This window comes from Macrotis lagotis, chromosome 1 (genome assembly GCF_037893015.1).
Source record: "Macrotis lagotis isolate mMagLag1 chromosome 1, bilby.v1.9.chrom.fasta, whole genome shotgun sequence".
NCBI classification, from domain to species: domain Eukaryota; kingdom Metazoa; phylum Chordata; class Mammalia; order Peramelemorphia; family Peramelidae; genus Macrotis; species Macrotis lagotis.
In genome coordinates, this window is record NC_133658.1 from 611,131,059 (window position 1) to 611,152,731 (window position 21,673).

The following is a 21,673-nucleotide window of genomic DNA, read 5'->3' on the forward strand; positions in this document are numbered from 1 at the left end:
ATAGAATCAGCACCAGGCACTTTGCCACATGAGAGGAGACTATTGGCATTCAAAACCTCTTCTTCTTCAATTGGAAATTTGAATAGTGAGGGATTGATTTCAACCTGAAATATATGGTCAATAACTCCAGTGTTGATTGATTGATGGCTTTCATAGTTGAGAACACTTTGGAAGTGTGTTTAACCATCTCTCTAGGATCATGTGGCTCCATTAACACTGAGAAGGTTAGATACATCACAGATCTTTGTTCCATAAAGAGCCATTAGAACATCATGAAAAGTGCTTTGGATTATTACTATAAATATAAAACTGAATTTCATCTTCCTTTTTAGTGAACCAAGAATCCTACATCTTTCTAAGTTTCATTCACAATTTACTTTTGATGGAATTAAATACTGCCTTTAGAGATGGATGAACTATGCTGCTGGTAAATCCTATGGAGTTCTCATTTATCATTCAGCAGCTTCATAATTTCCTCATCATTTTCATCAAAACCAGTCTTGATGTTTGTGAGTATTCTGACTCACATCAGTAAATGCAGTGCTGTACACCAAATCTCTAAAAATTGCCCACTCCTTTTCTGCTCAGGTGTTGTAGCCATGTGCTGGCTTGGTTTTACCTCCAAATTAGCAATGAACTGTGAAGCACTCATCTTTTGACATTAAGTCTTTTGGTAGTGGTCTTGTCCTGGGGTCACCATTTTTATTGAATGAAAACATTTAGCTTGGAGAGGTTGTCTACAATGAGTCCAACACTCTGTACCATACATTATTTTTTGCCACTCTCACATCCTGTCTGTCTCTTCTCCTCATAATGACATAGACCATCAAATACTAAATGCTTACTTTGAGGGTACATCCATTAAGTTTTATTGTATTTAGGTAAATGGAAGACAGTGTTGGTAATGAGATGCACAAGTCTTAAGTAGTAAGTGACCCCATTGCTATTGTTGGTTCTGACTCTATTCTTCCCAAGTTCTTCCTTCCATGTCTAGTAGTCTGTGCCTATTCTTGCATTAAAGTCATCCAAAATTATAAGCTTGTCCTCTTTCAGCACACTGGTAATGAGGATCTTGATGTTTTCAAAAAATTTTTCTCAACAGGGCTCATCATGGTGGGTACAAATGTATTGATAATGATGCAAATGACAATTACATTGTCACAAGTCTGTCATTCACTGGTTTTGGTAGGCATACAAGCTTGTTGACTACATTAGTTTTGATTGTAAAACCCATGTTAACTTCACAGAGCCCCCCTTCACTGTGGCCACTGTAGAAAAATGAGTATTCATCTCTGACTTCAGTAATCTTGCTTTCATTATTCAACCTTGTTTCATTCAGAATTCTGCTGAATTCTCTTGCAAGAAGAGCTGTTCATCTTTCCGGTCTATTGATTTCATGATTTCCATAAGTGTATACACATTCCATGTACTGATGGTGAGTAGAATCATCATTGCAAAAGTTTTGCACATTTTTTGTGTTTTGACCACAATGTGGGGTCCCTGCCTGTTGAAATAAGCAGGCCAGGGTTGTATGAAGAAACAATTTTAGGGCACCTTTTCTAGCCCTTTCTTCACACTAGGAGGTGAGTAGTGTTGGTGCTAAAAGAAGGCTGATAAGGGGGCAACTAGGTGGTGCAGTGGATAGAGCACTAGCCACAGGAGGACCTGAGTTCAGACACAATAATTACCTAGCTGTGTGGCCTTTGGCAAGTCGTAATCCCATTGCCTTGCAAAAACCTAAAAAAAAAAAAAACCCAAAATAAAAAAAGACTGATCAGCTACTAATTGCAGTCACTGAATACCTCTGCTGCTCCTAGTGAGAAGAGGACCCTATGACATGCATACAACCTGTGTGCAGGGTTGTGACTACAGCTTCCAGTATATCCACACCTGCTGCTTTTGTCACCTGCCTGTCACCACAGGATTTTGAGATAGGCAAAAATAGCAAAATGGATGGATAATATCTTCTAATTTATGCATAGATTGAATTTAAGTGATGCAGAGTTTCACAAAATTGTCAGCCTCTCTCTCTCTCTTGACAAAGTCAAGATAACCAATGATACTTTGGGATGCAGTGGAAGACTTCTGTGTCTCCAATGTCTAGCCAAGCTCTAAGCACTTCATAATGCTTGCTTAAGCCTCCTACATGGAAATCGATAAGTATTCACATGCTTGAGGTAGACAGCCCCCTAGGTCACCAAAAGGATTGAGACCCTTTGGTTACCCTGAACCTGGTTTAGCCTATCTGCCAAAAATGACTTACTGGGCTGTGGTTGTTGTGCATGTTACAGCTTCTTGGGGTCATAGGTGAGAGTAGGGTGAGACAGGTGGACATTAAAGGTAGATGACCAGTCCTCACACCAGAGGTACTAACCTTCCTGAACATACCCTATACCCCATGCAAACATTAGAAAGTTATTGTATGGGGGGGGCGGCTAGGTGGTGTAGTGGATAAAGCACTAGCCTTGGAGTCAGGAGTACCTGGGTTCAAATCCGGTCTCAGACACTTAATAATTACCTAGCTGTGTGGCCTTGGGCAAACCACTTAACCCCATTTGCCTTACAAAAACCTAAAAAAACAGTTATTGTATAATAATACTTGGAAAGCAAACTTTGAAAGACTTAGGAACTCCTGATGAATATAATGGTACCAAATCATGCATCCAGAAGATTCATGATGAAACACCATCCACTCCAGAAAATGAACTGATGTACCCATAGTGCTGGTTGAAGGGGTTTATTTTGGTTTGGTTTTGGCTTTAGTTTTGGACATGGTTAATGTGGGAATCTCTTTTTCTAGAAAATACATATTTGTAATGGATTTTGTTTTTCTTGCTTTCTTAATGGAAGGGGAAAGAAAGAGAGAAAAGTGAAATTTTTGAACTGAAAGTAAAACTGAATTTAGGGTTTTTTTGCAAGGCAGTGGGGTTAAGTGGCTTGCCCAAGGCCACACAGCTAGGTAATTATTAAGTGTCTGAGGGTGGATTTGAACTGAGGTACTATTGACTCCAGGGCATGTGCTCTATCCACTGCACCACCTAGCTGCCCCAATAAAACTGAATTTAAAAAGCCCTCAGCAAGTGGTGATGAGGGTCTTAATTAGATAGTGGCTGTATAACTAGAGAGGAGCTAGATGAGAAATGTGAACATAGAATCAGTAAGATGTGGCATTTATTTTAACTGGATGTAGGATTGGGAGAAAGATTGAGGAGAAGGAATAAACTGAAGATACTTTAAAGTTGTGAATCTAGGCAGTTGGAAGGACGATGGCACTCTCAACAGAACTAGTTTAGTGTGAGGATGTATTTAATGAAGGAAGATAATGGGTTTGTTTTGGAATATTGATTTTGAGATAAGTACAGGGCATCCAGTTGAAGATTCATTACACATATTTTTTGTGGTGGGACTGGAGTTCAGGAAGGAGATAAGGTCAAGTATGGGTTTCTAGGTTATGTATGGAGATTGTAATAGAATCCATGGAAGTTTCTGAGGGTCACTGAGAGAGTAGAATGAGAGTTGAGAAGCTCAATAGAAAGCCATCCACAGATATGGGAAAGACATGAGTGATATTTCAGCAATGAAAACTGATCAGATAGGTAGAAGGAGAACCAAGACAGGAAAATATCAGAAAAAGCCAGGGAAGGGGGCAGCTAGGTGGCACAGTGGATAGAGCACTGGCCCTGGAGTCAGGAGTACCTCAGTTCAAATCCAGCCTCAGACACTTTATAATTACCCAGCTGTGTGGCCTTGGGCAAGCCACTTAACCCCATTTGCCTTGCAAAAAAAAAAAAAAGCCAGGGAAGATAGAGGAAGGATTGGTCAATAAGAAAAGTCCAAAAGAGGCAAAAGAGAAGTAAAGAGGCATGGGGACTGAGAAAAGGCCACCAGAATTTATCAATTAAAAAATCAGTGGTAATTCCTGAAAGAATAATTTCAGTTGAATGATGATAATGGAATCCAACTTGCAAGTGGTTGATAAGTGAGTAGAAAATCAATGAAAGTGGACAGCTTTTTCTTGAAATGTGATTATTTAAGTAGATGTTAAACTTCTACTTCAAGAGTCAAGAAATTCAATCTCCTTACAGTCTTCTGAGGTGTTCATTTTATGGAAAGTTGCAATGTTTGCTTTTTTTCTGTGTTTTGTTATGTTACATTATATTACATCACCATTACGTCACATCATATCATGTTATGCTATATTATGCTTTGCTATGCAAAACCCATATTGGACCACTAGAAGACAGAAATGGCAGCCAAGGATGGGGGCCTAGTTCTAACTCCCCAATTCTATATAGCATCCATTGCATTCAGACTATAGAGGGTATAGAACAATGGACAACCTGTCCATCAAATTCATGAATGCAAGAACATCTAAAAACTGAGACTACAGATACAGTATGAGAAAAGAGATGACTCAATAAAGCAATACTCCGGGTTAAGAGAAGCCCATAAAGTAAATGCAAAAGAGAATAACTTTAAAAAAATAAGTAAAATCTCAGAGAAAAGTGTGGTTTGACCACCAGAATTCCAAAAATAGTAAAAATGAAGCAAGAGATTAAAAGTGAAATTAGAACTCTTAAGGGGAAAAAAATAAAACAAATAGCTTAGAAAAGAAGGTGAAGAGCCTTACCCAAGTAGTGAACTCTCTGAAAAATAGAATTTAGTCAGTCAGTCAACAAACTTTATTAAGCACTGACAATGTGTTAGAAATAAAAGCCAAAAAACCCAAAAATTTGCCCTCAAGAAACTTACTTTCTAATAGGGAAGACAAGCTATAAGAAATGTTTGTATCCTTCAATCTTACAATTGCATTCTGGTCCTATACAGACAGACTTTGTCCCTACACTCAGGGCTGGGCCAAAGTTGCTTATGCTGATAGTCTAACATATATTCAATAAATTCATATTGTTCCAATTGCAATTTACTCATCCTATTTTTAAAATACTTACCAGAATCTGATGGTAATGTTCTCCAATTTTATAGCTTCCAAAATGTATAATTCCAGGTTCTGCTTTTATAACTTTATTTTGCTCAAGCTTTGTATAAATCTCTATCCACACAATATCAATAAAGACAGCATGAAAAATAATAGAAAAATTAAATTAAGACCAATTATGTCAAATGGATTCCTTTAAATTTCAGGTTTGTACACAGCAGAACTCAAAGAGATGATTCAATATAACATCATGAATTTCCATTTCAGAATGTTTCTTCTTCAAAAGAAAAAACAACAATGCGACAAATACTGCACATTCTTTTCAAAGGTACCCAGCTTTTCAAATTTAGGGCATTTTAAATGTCAGTTAAATTTTTTATTGCTCTTTGAAGCATTACAAGTCATATCTTTCAACAAGATTAATCATTTGTATGATCATTTTTGACAACAAAAGCAGCAGTTAGTATTAATGTACAACATTAAGATTTATAAAATACTTGATATTATATCTCTTTTGGTCCTCACAACAACTTTGTGAGGTAGATATTATCATCTTCATTTTATAAATGAGAGGTAGATATCATTATCTCCATTTATAAATGAGAAAATTGAGGTTCACAGAGGGTTAACTCAGTAAGTATCTGAGGCAGGATTTGAACTCATGTCTTTCTGAGTCCAACGTTCAAGCTACTGGGCCATATAGCTACTTCAGTCTTTAAATGTGTAACATTTTCATTTTACTTAAATAAAATTTCATTTTGTTTAAATCTCTTTCTGGAAAATACATTATTTGCATTTTGTTGGATTATACTTATTAATTATAAGAAAAAGAAAGCAAGTTAGTGGGGAGTGTGAAAAAATGACAACAAAGAAAGAAACAATTCTCAACAAAATATTAAAAATATATATAAGAAAAAAGAAAAGAACACTGAGCAATTTTGTTATTCCTTTTTTAAATTTAATATACATATTTTAAAATGATCTATGTTTAACTGAAGTTCACAGTTCACATACAATCCTCTTTTTTGATTCCTTATGCATTTTTGTAATTATTAATTAAAAATCATAATAAAAAGAAAGTTTTTTAAATAGAAAAATCCATCATGAAATGGTGATATATGAATGTTATAGAATATTATTGTACAGCAAAGATTACAAGGAATACAAAGAAATGCAAAATGTGAAAAAAGATTCAAGAGAAAAAAGCAGAATCATAAGAACAACATATTGAACTGATTTCATTTACAAAAAGGAAGTTAAAACTCAACAAAAGTAAAACTGTATTCAGTGGATAATTTTGATGTCATACTAAAGGGAAGGCAGATGGCCTTCATTTCTTTCATCAATGCATAAATAAAATGATGATCACATGATCAGAGAACTGATGTTGGGGATGGGGGGGGGCAGGGGAAGGCCACCAAGGTTTCAAGGGCAATTGCTTATATTGCAGGTGAGGAAAATTAAAAACCATATAGGTGAAACATCTAACTTGAGATCATATAGGTATTAAGTTGCAAAGGTGAGATTTGTTTTTTAGGTCATCTAACTCCAAATCAATTAAATGTTATTTCATTAATATTGTTGCTCTTTTGCTGATTTTAATATTGGAGAAAACAAATAATTTTGAAAGAAAATTAGTCATAGCACTCTAGATTTTGTTAGAATTTAAAAGAAAATTTTTGGTTTTTGGAAATGTTTTGTATAATGTCTATGATAAAACTCTAGTTTCTGAAAGGACAAGTATTGCATGATCAGAAAATACTTAGTAAGTACCCTTACTAAACTAAGCATTTAATTTTTATTACTATAAACAAATAATAAAAGTAATCCACATTTATATGATACTTTATAGTTCACAAAATACTTTCCTCAAAATAATTCAGATGTAGGCTGTATAATTATGACTAATAGTTTAAAGATGAGGAAACTGAGGTATAGAAAGGTGAAGGGTTATATCCAACTCACAAAGTGTCAGCTCTAGGACTGGAACTCGGCTTCTGACTCCAAGACTAGCACATCTTCCACTCCACTCATGACTTTCCAGGAAACTGAATATACTTCACTTCAAAGACTTGATTTTGATTAGAATAGCATTGTCACATGCCATATGTTATACTCAGGATCTGAGGATTATGAGTTCAGATAAGAGTTCTATATAATCTTCTCAGTTACCAGAACAGAATGTGCTATTTCATCTTTGTGCCAAAGTTTTAAAAATCTGAGTTCACAAAAAAATGTGTTAAACCCTACTCTGCAATGTTGTCAGTTGAAGAGTGGATGATAGAAGCCAATATAAGGTTTTAAAGATATATAGTATTAGCACCAAAGAGATATTCTAGATTCAGGAAAATATGATTTTCTTTAGACCTGTTTTTTCCCCAAATGATGAACTTGTTCTACCTAGTATGACTCCTAAACATATTGAAACACTTACAAGAATCTTAAAAAATGAGGGGGGAAAAAATAAATGTTAGGCAGTTATAAATATATATGTATATACATATATGTATAAAATGTGATTTATATTTGTATGCATATTATGTATATATTTGTGGACATACAGTTATATATAATATATTCAAATATAAATAAATATATATGTGTGTGTGTGTGTATATATATATATATATATATATATATATATAAAACAAAGTGACTTCAGGGGTTGGATAAATAGATCACAACCAATGAGAATAATCAATATTGATCTCTTGAAGAAATTGAAATAAGTTGAGTCCAAGATGGGATCTAGGGATTCTAAGATGTGACTAGTAGAAAGGAGGGCATTCTAGACATGAAAAATTATCTATGAAAGTCATGGAGGTAGCAGATGGAATGTCAACTGTGGCTAAGAGCAAGTATGATATTTGACTAAGAGTATGTCGACAGCCTAGAAAAGTCTGATAATAACAAGACATTACATGCATATAGCATTTAGTTTTCAAGGTATTTTGACATACACGCTTTCATCACAATAATCCTTAGAATCAATTTTTCCATTTACTTCCTTTCAAAAATATATACTCTGGGGGCGGCTAGGTGGTGTAGTGGATAAAGCCCTGGCCTTGGAGTCAGGAGTACCTGGGTTCAAATCTGGTCTCAGACACTTAATAATTGCCTAGCTGTGTGGCCTTGGGTAAGCCACTTAACCCCATTTGCCTTGCAAAAACCTAAAAACAAAACAAAAATATATACTCTTTCTTCACATGTAAAAGCATAATATTGTTTTTATTTTTTTCAAACTATTTCCCTAAGATTTCTCAAGCTTTAATAACTAATTCTTCTTATATTTGAGTAAGGCATGTTTCCTAATCTAAAGATAGCTACTTGAATAAAGGCAGCTCCACTGAGATTGTCTAGTGGACCAAGGCAACAAACCCATAATGAACTCATAGTATTTCCTTCACTTATGGGCATACCAACTGATCCTCCCTTAAAAGAATTGACAAAAAGTATAAAGTTATGACAACTTTTAAACAGTTGGAAGTTTATAATTTTATTCAAAGGGTGTATATATATATATATATATATGTATATATACATATATATGTATGTATATAGATATACGTATGAGTACATATATTTATATACACACATACATATATATATATTTATCTTTTTAAATTTTTAGTGTTTTGTTTTACATTACAAACATTTACATTTAGATATCCCTCCAGTAGAAATAACAAAGTGACATAATGGCATAGTATAGGATTTGTAGTCAGGAAGATCTGAGTTCAAATCCTACTTCAGAGATTGACTATTTGTGTGACCCTGGACAAATCATTTAGGCTCTCTCAGCCTCAGTTTTCCCATCTGCAAAATGGGAAAGATAATTTTGTAATACCTTCCTCACAGGGTTATTGTGAGGATCAAATGATGTGAAACAATTTGCAAATCTTAAAGCACTATGTAAATATTAGCAACAGTCACTAAGTGAAGCTATACATGTGTTCCAATGGAATTGTCACTGCTGAAAACATTTTATGAATTTCTCTTCTGGAAGAATCTTCAGAGACTGTTAATTGACCATGCTAGAAAGTCATTCTCTTTATTCTATATTCATTCTCATTTTTTAACCTAGCTAGATCATCACTTACCTTATTATCCAACTTTGGATCTCAATAACTTTTTGGCAATTTCAAAAAATAAAATCCATTATAACTACGGAAGCTATTCCTATTTTGGGGGGGCTCTACATTTATAACCATGCTAAACATAAATTCAAATTGATTATGTTGTGAAAGAAAAATCAAATCCAAATGGAGGGAAAAAAACATTAGAGAGAAAAAATGACATAATACATAGGTAATTTTTAAAAATTGAAGGTAATAAACTTTGCTTGAGGCTATTTTTAAAGACATGTCCCTGGGTGATTTTAGAATAATTTATAAAAATTCAATTTCAAAAGACAAATCCCCAAAATGATCAAGATCTATTTAAGGAGTTTAGCCTCCCAAGATGAAACCTGGAGAGGAATTAATGGTCATGTGGATGAATAAGTTACATCATACTTAAAATTTTTAAAAGTCAGTGCTGTCATTTTACCCTAAAATGTGATCTGCAGACCCTTAGAGATACATGATACCCTTCCAGGGGATGTAAAGCTTGAAACTATTTTCACAGTAATACTAAGGCATTATTTTCTTATTGAAATACTCCTCCCTTTTCCAACTACATATCTGTGTGAGACCATATTTTCTTCATACTTCACCCAAACCAACCTATTTCAATAGAATGAATGAAGAAGCAGAGGAGAATCCAGTTGTCATTCAATAAGCCTGATCTTAAAAAGATTTTTAAAAACATGTCAAACAATGCCACTCTTTTCACTAAACTTTTTGTTTGAAAAATAATTGTATTTCATTAAAATATGTTATTTTTATTAACAAGTATTATTTTTGCTAATATTTAATGAATTAATAAATATTTTAAAAGTTATATTTTGTTTTCTAACAGAGTAAATATATATATATAGTCCTAATCTATATAAGCAAATGCTTTTTGGGGACCTCAATAATTTTAAAAAGCTTAAAGGAGGTTTGAGATAATAACAGTTTGAAAGGCACTGCTTAGAGTTTTATGTTGTTTTTCTCTGATCCTACCATGATGCAATAAAATTTTTTCACTGAATTCAAGGGACAACTTTCTTTTTTTAATTTTTTTTATTTTTTCAGCTGTTTTATTAAATAACCATTTTATAAAGAAAGACTAGTACAGTGACTTCTTGGGGAGGCAGGGGAAGGGGAATATGGAATTAGTGGCTATATCACATCAGTTCCTCTTAGTCTCATCTTGATTGCAAGGCAGTACACTAAACACAACACAAATTTGAATAGGGTTTGGTTTAAGTATAGCACCCTAGCTCCTGTCCACCCTTTTCACACCACGACTTTAAAATACATGTCCATGGGCTAGAGTCCCCATCCAAGTTTTGGATGTTTTGGGGAGAGGTCAAAAAATAATCATGATCAATAATAAAATGGGTAAGGAGGAAGTGACACAGACAGAAGAAAAATATGTGGGTTCAACTCCATAAAAATGCTTTTGGAGAGGAAGATTTCTGAGGGCCTCAGAAACTTCAAGTTCTACAAGAGATCAGAGGGATAAGCTAAGGAAGGATTTCCAGGAACACATTTCAAAAATTCTGAGCATAATAACGATAATACTGCTGTCTCCTGCTTTGGAGAAATCCCTGGGTACTAAGACTGGAATCTCATAGTAGAACCATATTGACTATGGCTATCCCCAAATAGTCAGAGGTGCTCTCTAGGGTGTTGTAGTTATCCTTAAAACTCTTCAGCTCTAGGAAGTGCTTAGCTCTTTTACTCTTCTGGCTGGAGGGTAGATAGGTGACCTGGATAGTTGTTGGGGAGGAAACTTCAGGAGACTGTGTTAGATCCCTAGCTGCTGACTGGTGCTGCCGCTGGGAACTTCCACCTCGAGCTTTGACAGCAGCCGCCAGTTCTCTCAGTGCTTCCTGATAGTGTAGGTATTCAGTCTGGCCAAAGACACCAGTTCCATATCGAGCTGTTTCATAGCCATCTAGCAAGGTATCAATGAGATCTTTGCGGACACCCTTGAAGTGGGTACTTGGGTTTCGAAGCTCCAGCAGAGAGGAGCGGAAATTCTTGCCCATCAGAGAATGAGGATGGAATGGGATCTCAGAGGCACGAATGGCATCCAATGTTTTCATTCTGTACAAGTAGTTGTAGCAACGTTGATTTCCTGGTGTCTCCAGCTGCAAAAGTCTGGCATCGTCCTCTTCAAGAAGCTGGGGTTCATACCTTTACATCCTGGACCTCGGATAGTCGGATGGCAATCTCTTCCTTCAGATCCTTGGGAGCATTGTGTCCCACAGGGACATGAGGACCTCTTCGAGACTTCATAGCAAAGCGCATGATCTGCCTCTTCACACAAATGAACAGCTGCACAAATACCAAATTCCCACAGGCCATCACCAGCACCGCGTTCACCCCGGACAGCCAGTGACCGCTGGGCACCAGGGTCTCCCTCCAGCTCCGTTATAAGCTCGGGCTCCTTAGCAGCAACGGCCCTGGGGCTCCGGGACGGGCCCTGGGGCTCCGGGACGGGCCCTGGGGCTCCGGGACCGGCCTGGGCCATTTCCATATGGGGGAAGCCAAAGCCGGGTCCTGTCGGAAAACGTGGTGGCCGGGGAGAGCGAGGGGCACTGGGTAGGGGACAACTTTCAAAGACAATAACAATGGTTATCAAATCTTTTATTAACTTCAGTTCAAAAAGTTCAGGAAGGAGAGGCAGGTTAGTATATGGCCACTTCTCCACACTGCTAAAATTTAAAGCATTTTTTCATACTAGGCAAAGGCTTCATTTTTCCAGATAATTAGAACCCTGAGCACCTAAGTTTTTAAATGGTAGTTGTCCCTGTAACTTTATCAGTTAATAGAGTGCCAATATTATTACTCTCTATAAACTACCTTTTTAATCTATTTTAATCTATCTAATCTAAATATAGAGAATTGAGTTAGTATAAAATTTTTTTTAAATAATATACTAGCAGATCTGTGGCTTTTCATCTGGAGGAAATCTTGGTGAAAAAAACACAATCTATATTCTGATCACTTACTTGTTTCCAGTAGATGATTAGGTACTTCCTTTCTTTTCTTTGGCTCTTCTACTAGGCTGGCCAGAAGAATGGGAGATATGCTGGAATGTGACATTTTGTCTTGGTTGGAATTTATATCCACTGATTTTACCACTTCCATTTTATTGTGAAAAATGCAGTCTCATATACATGGACAATAGTTTACCTAAAGAGAACACACGGGAAGCACATCTAAGACAGAGAAACTACAGGTATTTTGGCTCCCAATTATTTGAGATTTGTATCCAGTTTTCTGATTCACAATTAAAGAAGGATATTGATAAGTTAAAGAGTATTCAAAAGAAGTCTGAGAATTGTTACATGAGGATAAGCTATAGGAACTAGGGGTGTTTGTCTTGGAAAAGAGAACATTTAGGAATGACCAAATATCTGTTCCCAAGTATTTGGATGCCACATGAAAGAAGAATTAAACTGTTATGTTTGACCATAGAGGACAACAAAACCAGGAACAATAATTGGAATTTGCAAAGGGGCAAATTTTTATTTGCCAAACTTTATGATGTTGGGTGGTCAGAGATACTAAACAAATGAAAGCTACCTAAAAGTGACCTCAGGGGTGGTGAGGAACCAGTTCTTGATGTCTTTAAGCCCAAGTTAAATGATTAGTTGTCAACTATGCTATCACTTTTGGGAATGGGTTGAACAAGATGGCTGGTTAGGACTCTTTAAACTCTAAAATATGGTCATTCTTTTTCCCTGAAATAGTCTGACTTTAGAAAATTACATATATCTCCCTGATGACTCCTCTCTTTTCTATGAAATGGAGTAATAAGTTTAGGTTTTAACCTCCATTATTAATTGCCCTTTCTGCTTATTCCCTTTTTCTGAAGCACCAATTCTTAATTATACAGAAAAAGGGGGTCATAGCCAGAGTTTGATAAGTCTTTAATTAGCAACTATACAAGAATTTATTTGTTATTTGTGTCCATAATTATTCACATGAATTTGAAATTACCTTAAGTTCTGGAGACCTGAGATGGAAGAAATATGATGGAATAAATTTTCTGGTATATGGTGTTACAGCTCTACTGCCAGGGCTCCAGAAGGCAGTGGCATGGTCCTTGTTTCAGTCTCCTTTTAAACCAAATTTCTAAATTAGCAATAAGAAATTATGTGACTTATAATGATGAAAAATTCAAGATAGGAAATGTTCTTGTTTTGTGACATTATATCAGCTCTTCAGGATTCAAAGACTAATCATCATGCTAAGGACTCTGTAGGAAACTTATTTAATTTTTTTCCTTTTCTCTTTCCTGCTTTTCAATTTTCATGGGAATCTAAGTGAAAGTGAATGGAAAAGGAAAAAAAGTAAATTAAATCAAAGTTTGCTTTTGGAATAAACAAATGTCCTTCCTGAAGAGGGAAAAAACTAATGGCACAAAAAATGGATTTTGGATTACCTATGGATTTCATTCACTTAAATTATCCTTAGTCTTCTCTTCAGTGAAAATTCCAGCCTCGATAGGAAGTAAAGACATTTGGTTCTATGGCAACTTCTATGGCAAGGTGCTTAGCATTAGACAAAACTATACCTTAGTCTCAGAGAGCTAAAGATATCTTCTGTTGTTAAAGCTGTCTGAGGGGTGGCTAGGTGGTGTAGTGGATAAAGCACGAGTCAGGAGTACCTGGGTTCAAATCCGGTCTCAGACACTTAATTACCTAGCTGTGTGGCCTTGGGCAAGCCACTTAACCCCATTTGCCTTGCAAAAAAAACCTAAAAAAAAAAAGCTGTCTGGAAGTTATTTCACAACTCTCATTTCATTGTACATCTCTTCACAATTAATGTTTTTTCAAGTATCTAAATTCAACTTAGTGGGACATTTATTTGGCTTCAAGTCCCTCAGATCTCATACAGCATACCCCACACATCAATAATTCTAAGCTTGAGGGCAGTATGTATCTTTTTTTTTTTTTGTATTTGTATCCCCAATGCTTAGCACAGGTCTTGGCTTTTGTCTTCATTTTTGAAGAGGACCAGTGGCATCACAGGATGATGTCTTGACTTGCAAGGAACTGGATTCAAGTAAGGCAGAGCTGCTAAAGTAATTGGCCTCACTTTCTTCCAAAATCATTGAAGTCCAATGTCAGGACAAAAGTCAATGGCTCAGGATGCAGTGAATGATTTTAGTTTATTTGATCTTAATGAAAAGTTCTAAGCTCTCCACAGTACCTTCTTTAGCCACTTTCCTAGTCATGAGAATAAATTGTTCTCATCCACCCAATGGGCCAGAGGAAGTCTTCACATGTTCAGGTTATAGATATCTCCCTATCTCATTGACTAGTATGAGGTCTGTTGGATTATCCTTAACCTGGTTTAACCCATCTGCTAAGATAATTTTACCAGAGTGTGGGCTCTGCATATGCTACATCTTGGAGCCACAGGTGACGATAGTAGAATGATAGGTAGATGAGCAGCACTGAAAAGGACTCAGCAAGCCTTCACATCACAGGTAGTAATCCTTCTTGAATATCCCATATACCCGTGCTAAATAAACATGTCCTTACTATTTATTAAGTTTTTATTAAACTTGTTTTCTTCCTCCCTTTCATTCTTCTATTTAATTATTCAATAGACTCTTCTGTGTCTAAATTATCTAAATATATTCATATGTTCTAGATACTAATCTTGTTCTAACTCTATGGGAAAATAGAAGAAAAAAGTCTCTGCATTCAAATTTCATAGTCAAGTTAGTGAAAACACTGAACACATAAAATTATAATATAAAAAGCTAAACTGTATAGATAATCATAAAATGAAGGGGCATTGACAATACTTTAATAAGTCAGAGAAAGAACTATTGCTTTGGGCTCTAGAGTTTTAGGAAAGCTTTTAGGGGAAGGAGTACTTAAGGTGGACTTCAAAGAATGAAGAGAAATTTTATAGATTAAATACATAGAGAAAAGTATTCGAGATAAAGGAAAAACAGAACAGCAGAGTTGTGTTGGGAAAAAAATATCTATAGGAAGGAAGTCAGGAGACCTGAGTTTCAGTACCAGCTTTGTAACTAAATGAAGTGACTGGACCAAATGATCTTGGAGAGCTCTTTGAATTCTTTTAGTCTTCTGAGTTTGCAAATTCACCCAGCTGAAGTTCTTCTCTTTTTTGCTTTTTGTAGTTACTGACACTAAATTCTTGGAAATTTGAAAACCCTTATTGAAGTCTCAGGCTTAAAAATGTTAACTCGAGATCCTATTGAGAGATATTACTTATAATCTTTCTTTTCACCTTCTCCTTTGTTCCATAATCTATTTTTTTCTTTATCTTCACCTTGATCACCTCTTAGAAATTCTCTTTTCTTGACATGACACTACACTGTCTTGGTTCTCCTCTCATTTTGGAATGTTCCTTCCCCTCATTTTTCTGGCTTCTGTTCTCCTAGTTCCTAAGATCAAGCATTCCCTAAGATTCAATCATCGCAGCTTCTGTTCTTCTTTCCAACAGGATATGTCATTCAGAGAATTCATTGACTCCCACTGTGACAATTATCAAGTTTTTGCAAGTCACAATAAAATCTTGATCTCTAGTCCTGCCTTCTAATTCATTATCCTGTCTGGTTACCATCTCAATTGCCATCTCAATTCAAGGTCAAAGAGTAAATTAATAATCCTCTCCTCAAAATTAACTTCCACTTCAGACTTTACTATCTCTATTAAAGATAGAATCACTAATTATATAGACCTGAAAACTCATTTTTATTCTGCCCTTTATTTTCATTTCTATAATCAACTATCATCAAGTCTTAGAAATTCTCCCTAGGACATCTAATTTCCATTTGTCTCTTCCTATCCATTCCAACCACTACCAATCTAGTTGAGGCCTTTATTACTTCACCTGGATTATTTCAATAGCATTGAAACAGTTCTTTCTACCCTACTTTCTCTTTCAAATTGATTGTATTACTGATAAATTTTCCCATAACAATCATCATGTCACTCTACTGCTCAAAATCCTTCACAAGCTACCTATACTACCTCCTGAATAAAGTCTAAGTCCTCACATTCACAGTCAATGTGGGTCCAATCTACTTTTTCAGCCTTAACTCACATTATTCTCAACAATCCTCACTCTAACCATCCAGGTCTATACATACTGTTCTCTGAAATATGCTTTTCTCTATCCTATCTTGAGAGTTTTTATTCATGCTTTGCATGCCTCCATTTGACCCATCTATATCCTACTCATTTTTCAAAGCCTTGTTCTAATTCAATTTCTCTATGTAATCTTTCTTGAACTCTTAGGCTCTAACCTGGGACCTTTCTTCTTCTCTCACTACACTCTTAATGATCCCATGAACTCCCGTGGATTCATTTCTCTAAAGTGATGACTTTCAAATCTGCACATTATGGTTAGGATTGTTGTCAACTTGACATCTTCAAATGAGCATCCCAAGGGCATCTAAACTCAACCTGTCCAAAACAAAACTTCCCATCTCCCTCCATAAACTAATCTCATTAACTTTCCTAGGCTCTTCCACTCCAGCCAAGTTATCACCATTCTTCCAGTCACCCAGGTTTATAACATTCATTCTTAACTGTTCATTCTACATTATCCCACCCCTGTATCTGATTGATAGCCAAATCATCAATTCCACGTTCTCAACACCTCTCACGTTCATGCCCTTCTCTCTACTTGCACCACAACCCTTTAGCCCAAGCTCTCATCACTTCTTAATCTTTTAGGGGTTTTTTTGCAAGGCAATATAGGGTTGAGTGGCTTGCCCAAGGCCACACAGTTAGGTAATTATTAAGTGTCTGAGGTCATATTTGAACTCAGGTCCTCCTGACTCCAGGGCCAGTGCTCTGGCCAGTGCTCTATCCATTGTACCACCTAGCATCCCCTCTCATCACTTCTTGTTTGCACAATTATAATTGTCTACTAATTGACCTCCTTAAACCCTCCTCTACAGTTCAATCTTCATTTGGATAAAAATTGATGCTCCTATAGAGCACATCAGTCACTCTTCTACTCAAGAAGTTTCAGTGACTACCTAATGCCTTTTGATTAAAATATAAACCCTTCTATTTGGCATTACAATCTAGTTCGAGATTATCTTTTCAGGTTGATGAAATACCATTCACTATATTAACATTTTCTGCTATATAGTCAAACTGGTCTACTTTCTGCTCCACATCCATCTCTAGTCTTTGTGGTTTGGACAAGCTGCCTCCACAGTGTGCATTGTTCTCCCTCCTTACTTCTGTCTCTGAACCTTTAGCTCCTTTCAAAGATCAGTAAAAGTACCAACACCTTCAAAAAAAAGGACTTTTTGTTGCTTATTTTTTTTAATAACTCAAGAAGTATCATTCATGGTCAAAGGATATGCAAAGGCAATTTACAGATGAGATTAAAATGATCCATAGTCATATGAAAAATTGCTCTAAATCATTAATTATTAGAGAAATGCAAATTAAAGCTTCTCTGAGGTACCACCTCACACCTCTCAGACTGGTCAATATGACCAGAAAGGACAAATCATTGTTGGAAGGGTTGTGGGAAATCTGGAACACTAATACATTGTTGGTGGAGCTGTGAACTCATCCAACCTTTCTGGAGAGCAGTCTGTAACTATGCCCAAAAGACAAAAAAATGAGCATACCCTTTGATCCAGCAATACCACTAATGGGTCTATACCCTGAAGAGATGATGAAAAGGGGTAAAAACATCACTTGTACAAAAATATTCATAGCAGCCCTATTTGTGGTGGCAAGGAATTGGAAAACAAGTAAATGTCCTTCAATTGGGGAATGGCTTAGCAAACTGTGGTATATGTATGTCATGGAACACTATTGTTCTATTAGAAACCAGGAGGGATGGGAATTCAGGGAAGCCTGGAGGGATTTGCATGAACTGAGGATGATGAGTCAGATGAGCAGAACCAGAAAAACATTGTACATCCTAACAGCAACATGGGGGTGATGATCAACCTTGATGGACTTGCTCATTCCATCAGTGCAACAATCAGGAACAATATGACTATTATCTTTAATTTAGGGAAAAAAAACTGATATCTTATTGCCTGATCTTACTATCTCTCATACTTTATGTTTCTTCCTTAAGGATATGATCTTTCTCTTATCACATTCAATTTGGATCAATGTATTCCATGGAAACAATGTAAAGACTGGCAAATTGCCTTCTGTGGGGGGGAGGGAAGTAAGATTAGGGGGAAAATTGTAAAACTCAAAATAAATAAAATCTTTAAAAAAGTATCATTCATGCCCAAAACACAACTTTTATTGCTGCTCATTCCCATCATTTGGTTTTTAAATATATATATTATATGTATAATGTATGTATATATATACAAGATATATATATATATATATCTTGTAAAATTATGTTTTATTACTGTCTATTAATGTGGACTATTAATGTGGACCCCTTGAGAGTAAAAGTTGTTTTTGTAAACTTTGTATCCCAAGTAACTGGCACAAAGTGGAATATAATAAATACTTGTTTTTCCTCTGATCTATAAAACTTATACTACTCATTTTGAGGCTTGAAAAGGTACTGCCTTTTATTTATTTTATTTAGGTTTTTTTTTTTTTTTTTTTGCAAGGCAAACAGGGTTAAGTGGCTTGCTCAAGGCCTCACAGTTAGGTAATTATTAAGTGTCTGAGACCGGATTTGAACCCAGGTAGTCCTGACTCCAGGGCTGGTGCTTTATCCAATACGCCACCTAGCCGCCCCTTATTGATATCTTAATACTTAAGATCATCAACAAGCATTTATTAAGCACCTACTAGGTTCCAGACATTGTGAATATGGATCTAATATCTTCAATTAGATTGTAGAGAGCACAGAAATTCTATAGAATATGTTTTTGTATCCCTACCAGAAAGGACAAATCATTACCCACCTAGCATCCAGTATAATGATAAATATTGTAGTACTTAATAAATCTTTTTTAATTAAGTCACTTCCTTTCATCCTCTTAAATAAATCCCCTTAAATCCCCTTAAAATAATGTTTCCTCCAGTCACCAAAGTCAATCCTTCTTCATGCACTCAAAGAATATCAGATGTAAAAGGGAAAGGCATCCTGCTGGTTGGAATTGGAAAGAATAATGGAATTGTAATCAAGAATACCCAGGATCAAATCCCAGCACTTCCATTTATTGTCTAGTGTGATTTTGGTCAAGCCATTGTTTTTGGGGGGACCTATTAAATAAGGGCATTGAGCAAAATGACTTTTTGGGTTTCTTCAGTATCTGTTACACCCAGTACTAATCTTACAGGTGAGGTCACTAAGGTTGACAAGGTCTTATTTTGTCTTAACTGACCCCCCCTCTCCCAACAGCTCTCCCTTTATCTTTATTAAATCTCTTTTCCAAACCCCTTCACTCTCAAGGATTTTCCCCCAACAACAGCAGCAGCAGCAGCAAGAACATTCCCATCTCCTCCCTTCCTACTCTTCATCTCATCTCAGCTACTTTCTTGGTAAGGGAGACTTTGGGTGAGTCACAACCTCTACAAACCTGTTTCTTCATATGTAAAATAATATTAGAAACAATAATATCACTCCCCTCATAGGGTTGTTGTGAGAATCAAATGAGATGTGTGTGAAATGGTATTAAACCTTAAAGCAATTATATAAATGCTAGTTATTATTAGTGTTGTTGTAAGGATGCAATGTTGCTTGGTGGCTAAAAGGCTGAAAGACCTGGGTTCAGGTCCTGTCTTTGACATATTTGATTGTGGGTCCCTGGACAAGTCCCTTAATCCCACCATCTCACTAAGAACATAAATTTGCAGGGAAGATGCGTACTGGCATTGGTACGGTCTTCATCGGGAGTTCTCTACACTAAAGAAATCACACACACACACACACACACACACACACACACACACACACACCCCACTCCTTTATCCTCTCACTCAAAAATTCACAGAACTTTAAGGCTGTGAAAGGAGCCTTGGAGTCTACCTAGCCACTTCTCCCTTCATTCTGCAGAGGAGCAAAAGAGAATTGAGAGAGGAAATGACTTACCCTAAGTCATATGGCTGGGGGGAAAAATTCAAGGCTGGGGCTAGAAGGCAGACTGACTGATCCGAAGATGCCAGACTGCGTCCCGGACAGCCCCCTGCGTGTTCCTTCCCTCCCCCATTTCCCCGCAAGATTTCGTGCCACCCCATTTCACTCTCAAGCCCTCTTACCTCAACTCCCAGACGGGCTTGTCCCGGGGCCCGCAGGGCCGTGCCCCCCGCGCCGCCCCGGGCCGGGAGCCTAGAGAGGCCCGGCCAGCGGGTCTCGCCAACCTTAGGCCACGCCGCCTCTGCTGCTATGACAACGGGACGCTCTTCGGTGACCAAGGGCGAAAAGGCCGAACCAAGCGACTCCCAGATGTGGGGGATGGAAGAGAGGAGTTGGAAGAAAATCGTGTAGAGCTGGGGGGGGACAGCGGAGAAAAGCGGAGGTTTCATGATAAATCGGGTCTTTTGTGTCGGCTTCAGAGGGCGCACCAGGACCACATGGAGGGGGATCTTCTGTGAAAAGGCAGCAACGGGGCAATGACCCGTTAGAGGGCGAGAATCGGTTGGAACCTGCCATTGTCCAACTCCTGGGGCCCTGTGAAGAGGGAAGAGAATGTCTGGCTCTGGAAATCTCGGACTTCCCAGAAAAAGTGAGACAGGCTTGATTCTTCCTCAGAATAATTGATAATTAATAATAATAATGATAACAATAATAATAATAAACTTCCTTTATCTAGAATAGTCCCTCTACAATAGAAAGCAAGAGCTATAGAAAGACAAAGGAATGCAGCCTAAATTCTTGTTGTTTTTTTTAACAATCGCCCCACGCACTACGCACTTAACCGAAGCATACCGAAGTTTTGCAAAAAGAGTGGCTGCTTGTTCATCCTCTGAGGATTTTCAAAGTTTCGAGAGAAATTTGAATGCTTATGGAATATCACTATGCTGTAGAAAATGATGAATACAGAGAACCGTGGGAAAATCTACATGAAATGATACAGTGCGGCACGCAGAGCCAAGAAAACAATATACACAATGACTAATGACTACCACAGTGCAAACAGAAAAAAAAACAAAAATACTTGAGATCAAAAGTGAATGTTTTCAAAATTAATAAGAAAAATTAAAGCATGAGAATGAACTGAAAGTGCTCAATCCCTTTGCAAAGGATCTTGGCAGATCACACCTATTTTCAAACTTTTTCTGATGGATTGCATATATCAGAATAACATAAATCAATCAATTGTGCTGATCTTTTCCTTTTTTGTTATAAACAATACTTTATAATATGGGATGACTTGCTGGGAAGGGAAGGATGTTGGTGGCAAGGTGATTAAAAAGCAAAAGTTATCAATAAAAAAAACATGCTTATTCCAATTGTTAGAAACTTCTAGTGAGATGTATGTACTCTAGGGAGGCTAGGTGGCACAGTGGGTAGAGAGAGCACCAGCCCTGGAGTCAGGAGTACCTGAGTTCAAATCCAGCCTCAGGCACTTAGTAATTACCTAGCTGTATGGCCTTGGGCAAGCCACTGAACCCCATTGCCTTGCAAAAACTTTTAAAAAAAGATGTATGTACTCTAGAGAAGAGATATTCACTCAACTTAAGACTCAAAGTTG

At 36.8% G+C, this 21,673-nt stretch overlaps 1 protein-coding gene and 1 pseudogene across 6 annotated transcripts in view; both read right to left on the reverse strand.

Annotated features, from left to right (window-relative positions):
* The window catches only part of CFAP221 (cilia and flagella associated protein 221), a 143,282-nt gene that overhangs the window by 87,244 nt on the left and 34,365 nt on the right, over positions 1–21,673 (reverse strand). For 4 of the 6 annotated variants that reach the window (XM_074214991.1, XM_074214994.1, XM_074214989.1 and 1 more), the window contains exons 2-5: positions 20,238–20,649; positions 13,036–13,154; positions 12,042–12,225; positions 4,950–5,050 (exon numbers count right to left, since the gene is read on the reverse strand). In XM_074214991.1, the coding sequence (XP_074071092.1) occupies positions 4,950–5,050; positions 12,042–12,180 (240 nt within the window). In that variant the 5' untranslated portion in view covers positions 12,181–12,225; positions 13,036–13,154; positions 20,238–20,649. Of the gene's footprint in view, positions 1–4,949; positions 5,051–12,041; positions 12,226–13,035; positions 13,171–20,237; positions 20,650–21,673 lie in introns of all 6 variants that reach the window. The other 2 variants (XM_074214992.1, XM_074214993.1) reach the window with 2 other exon arrangements.
* LOC141521912 (protein C1orf43 homolog pseudogene) lies at positions 9,921–11,436 on the reverse strand (annotated as a pseudogene).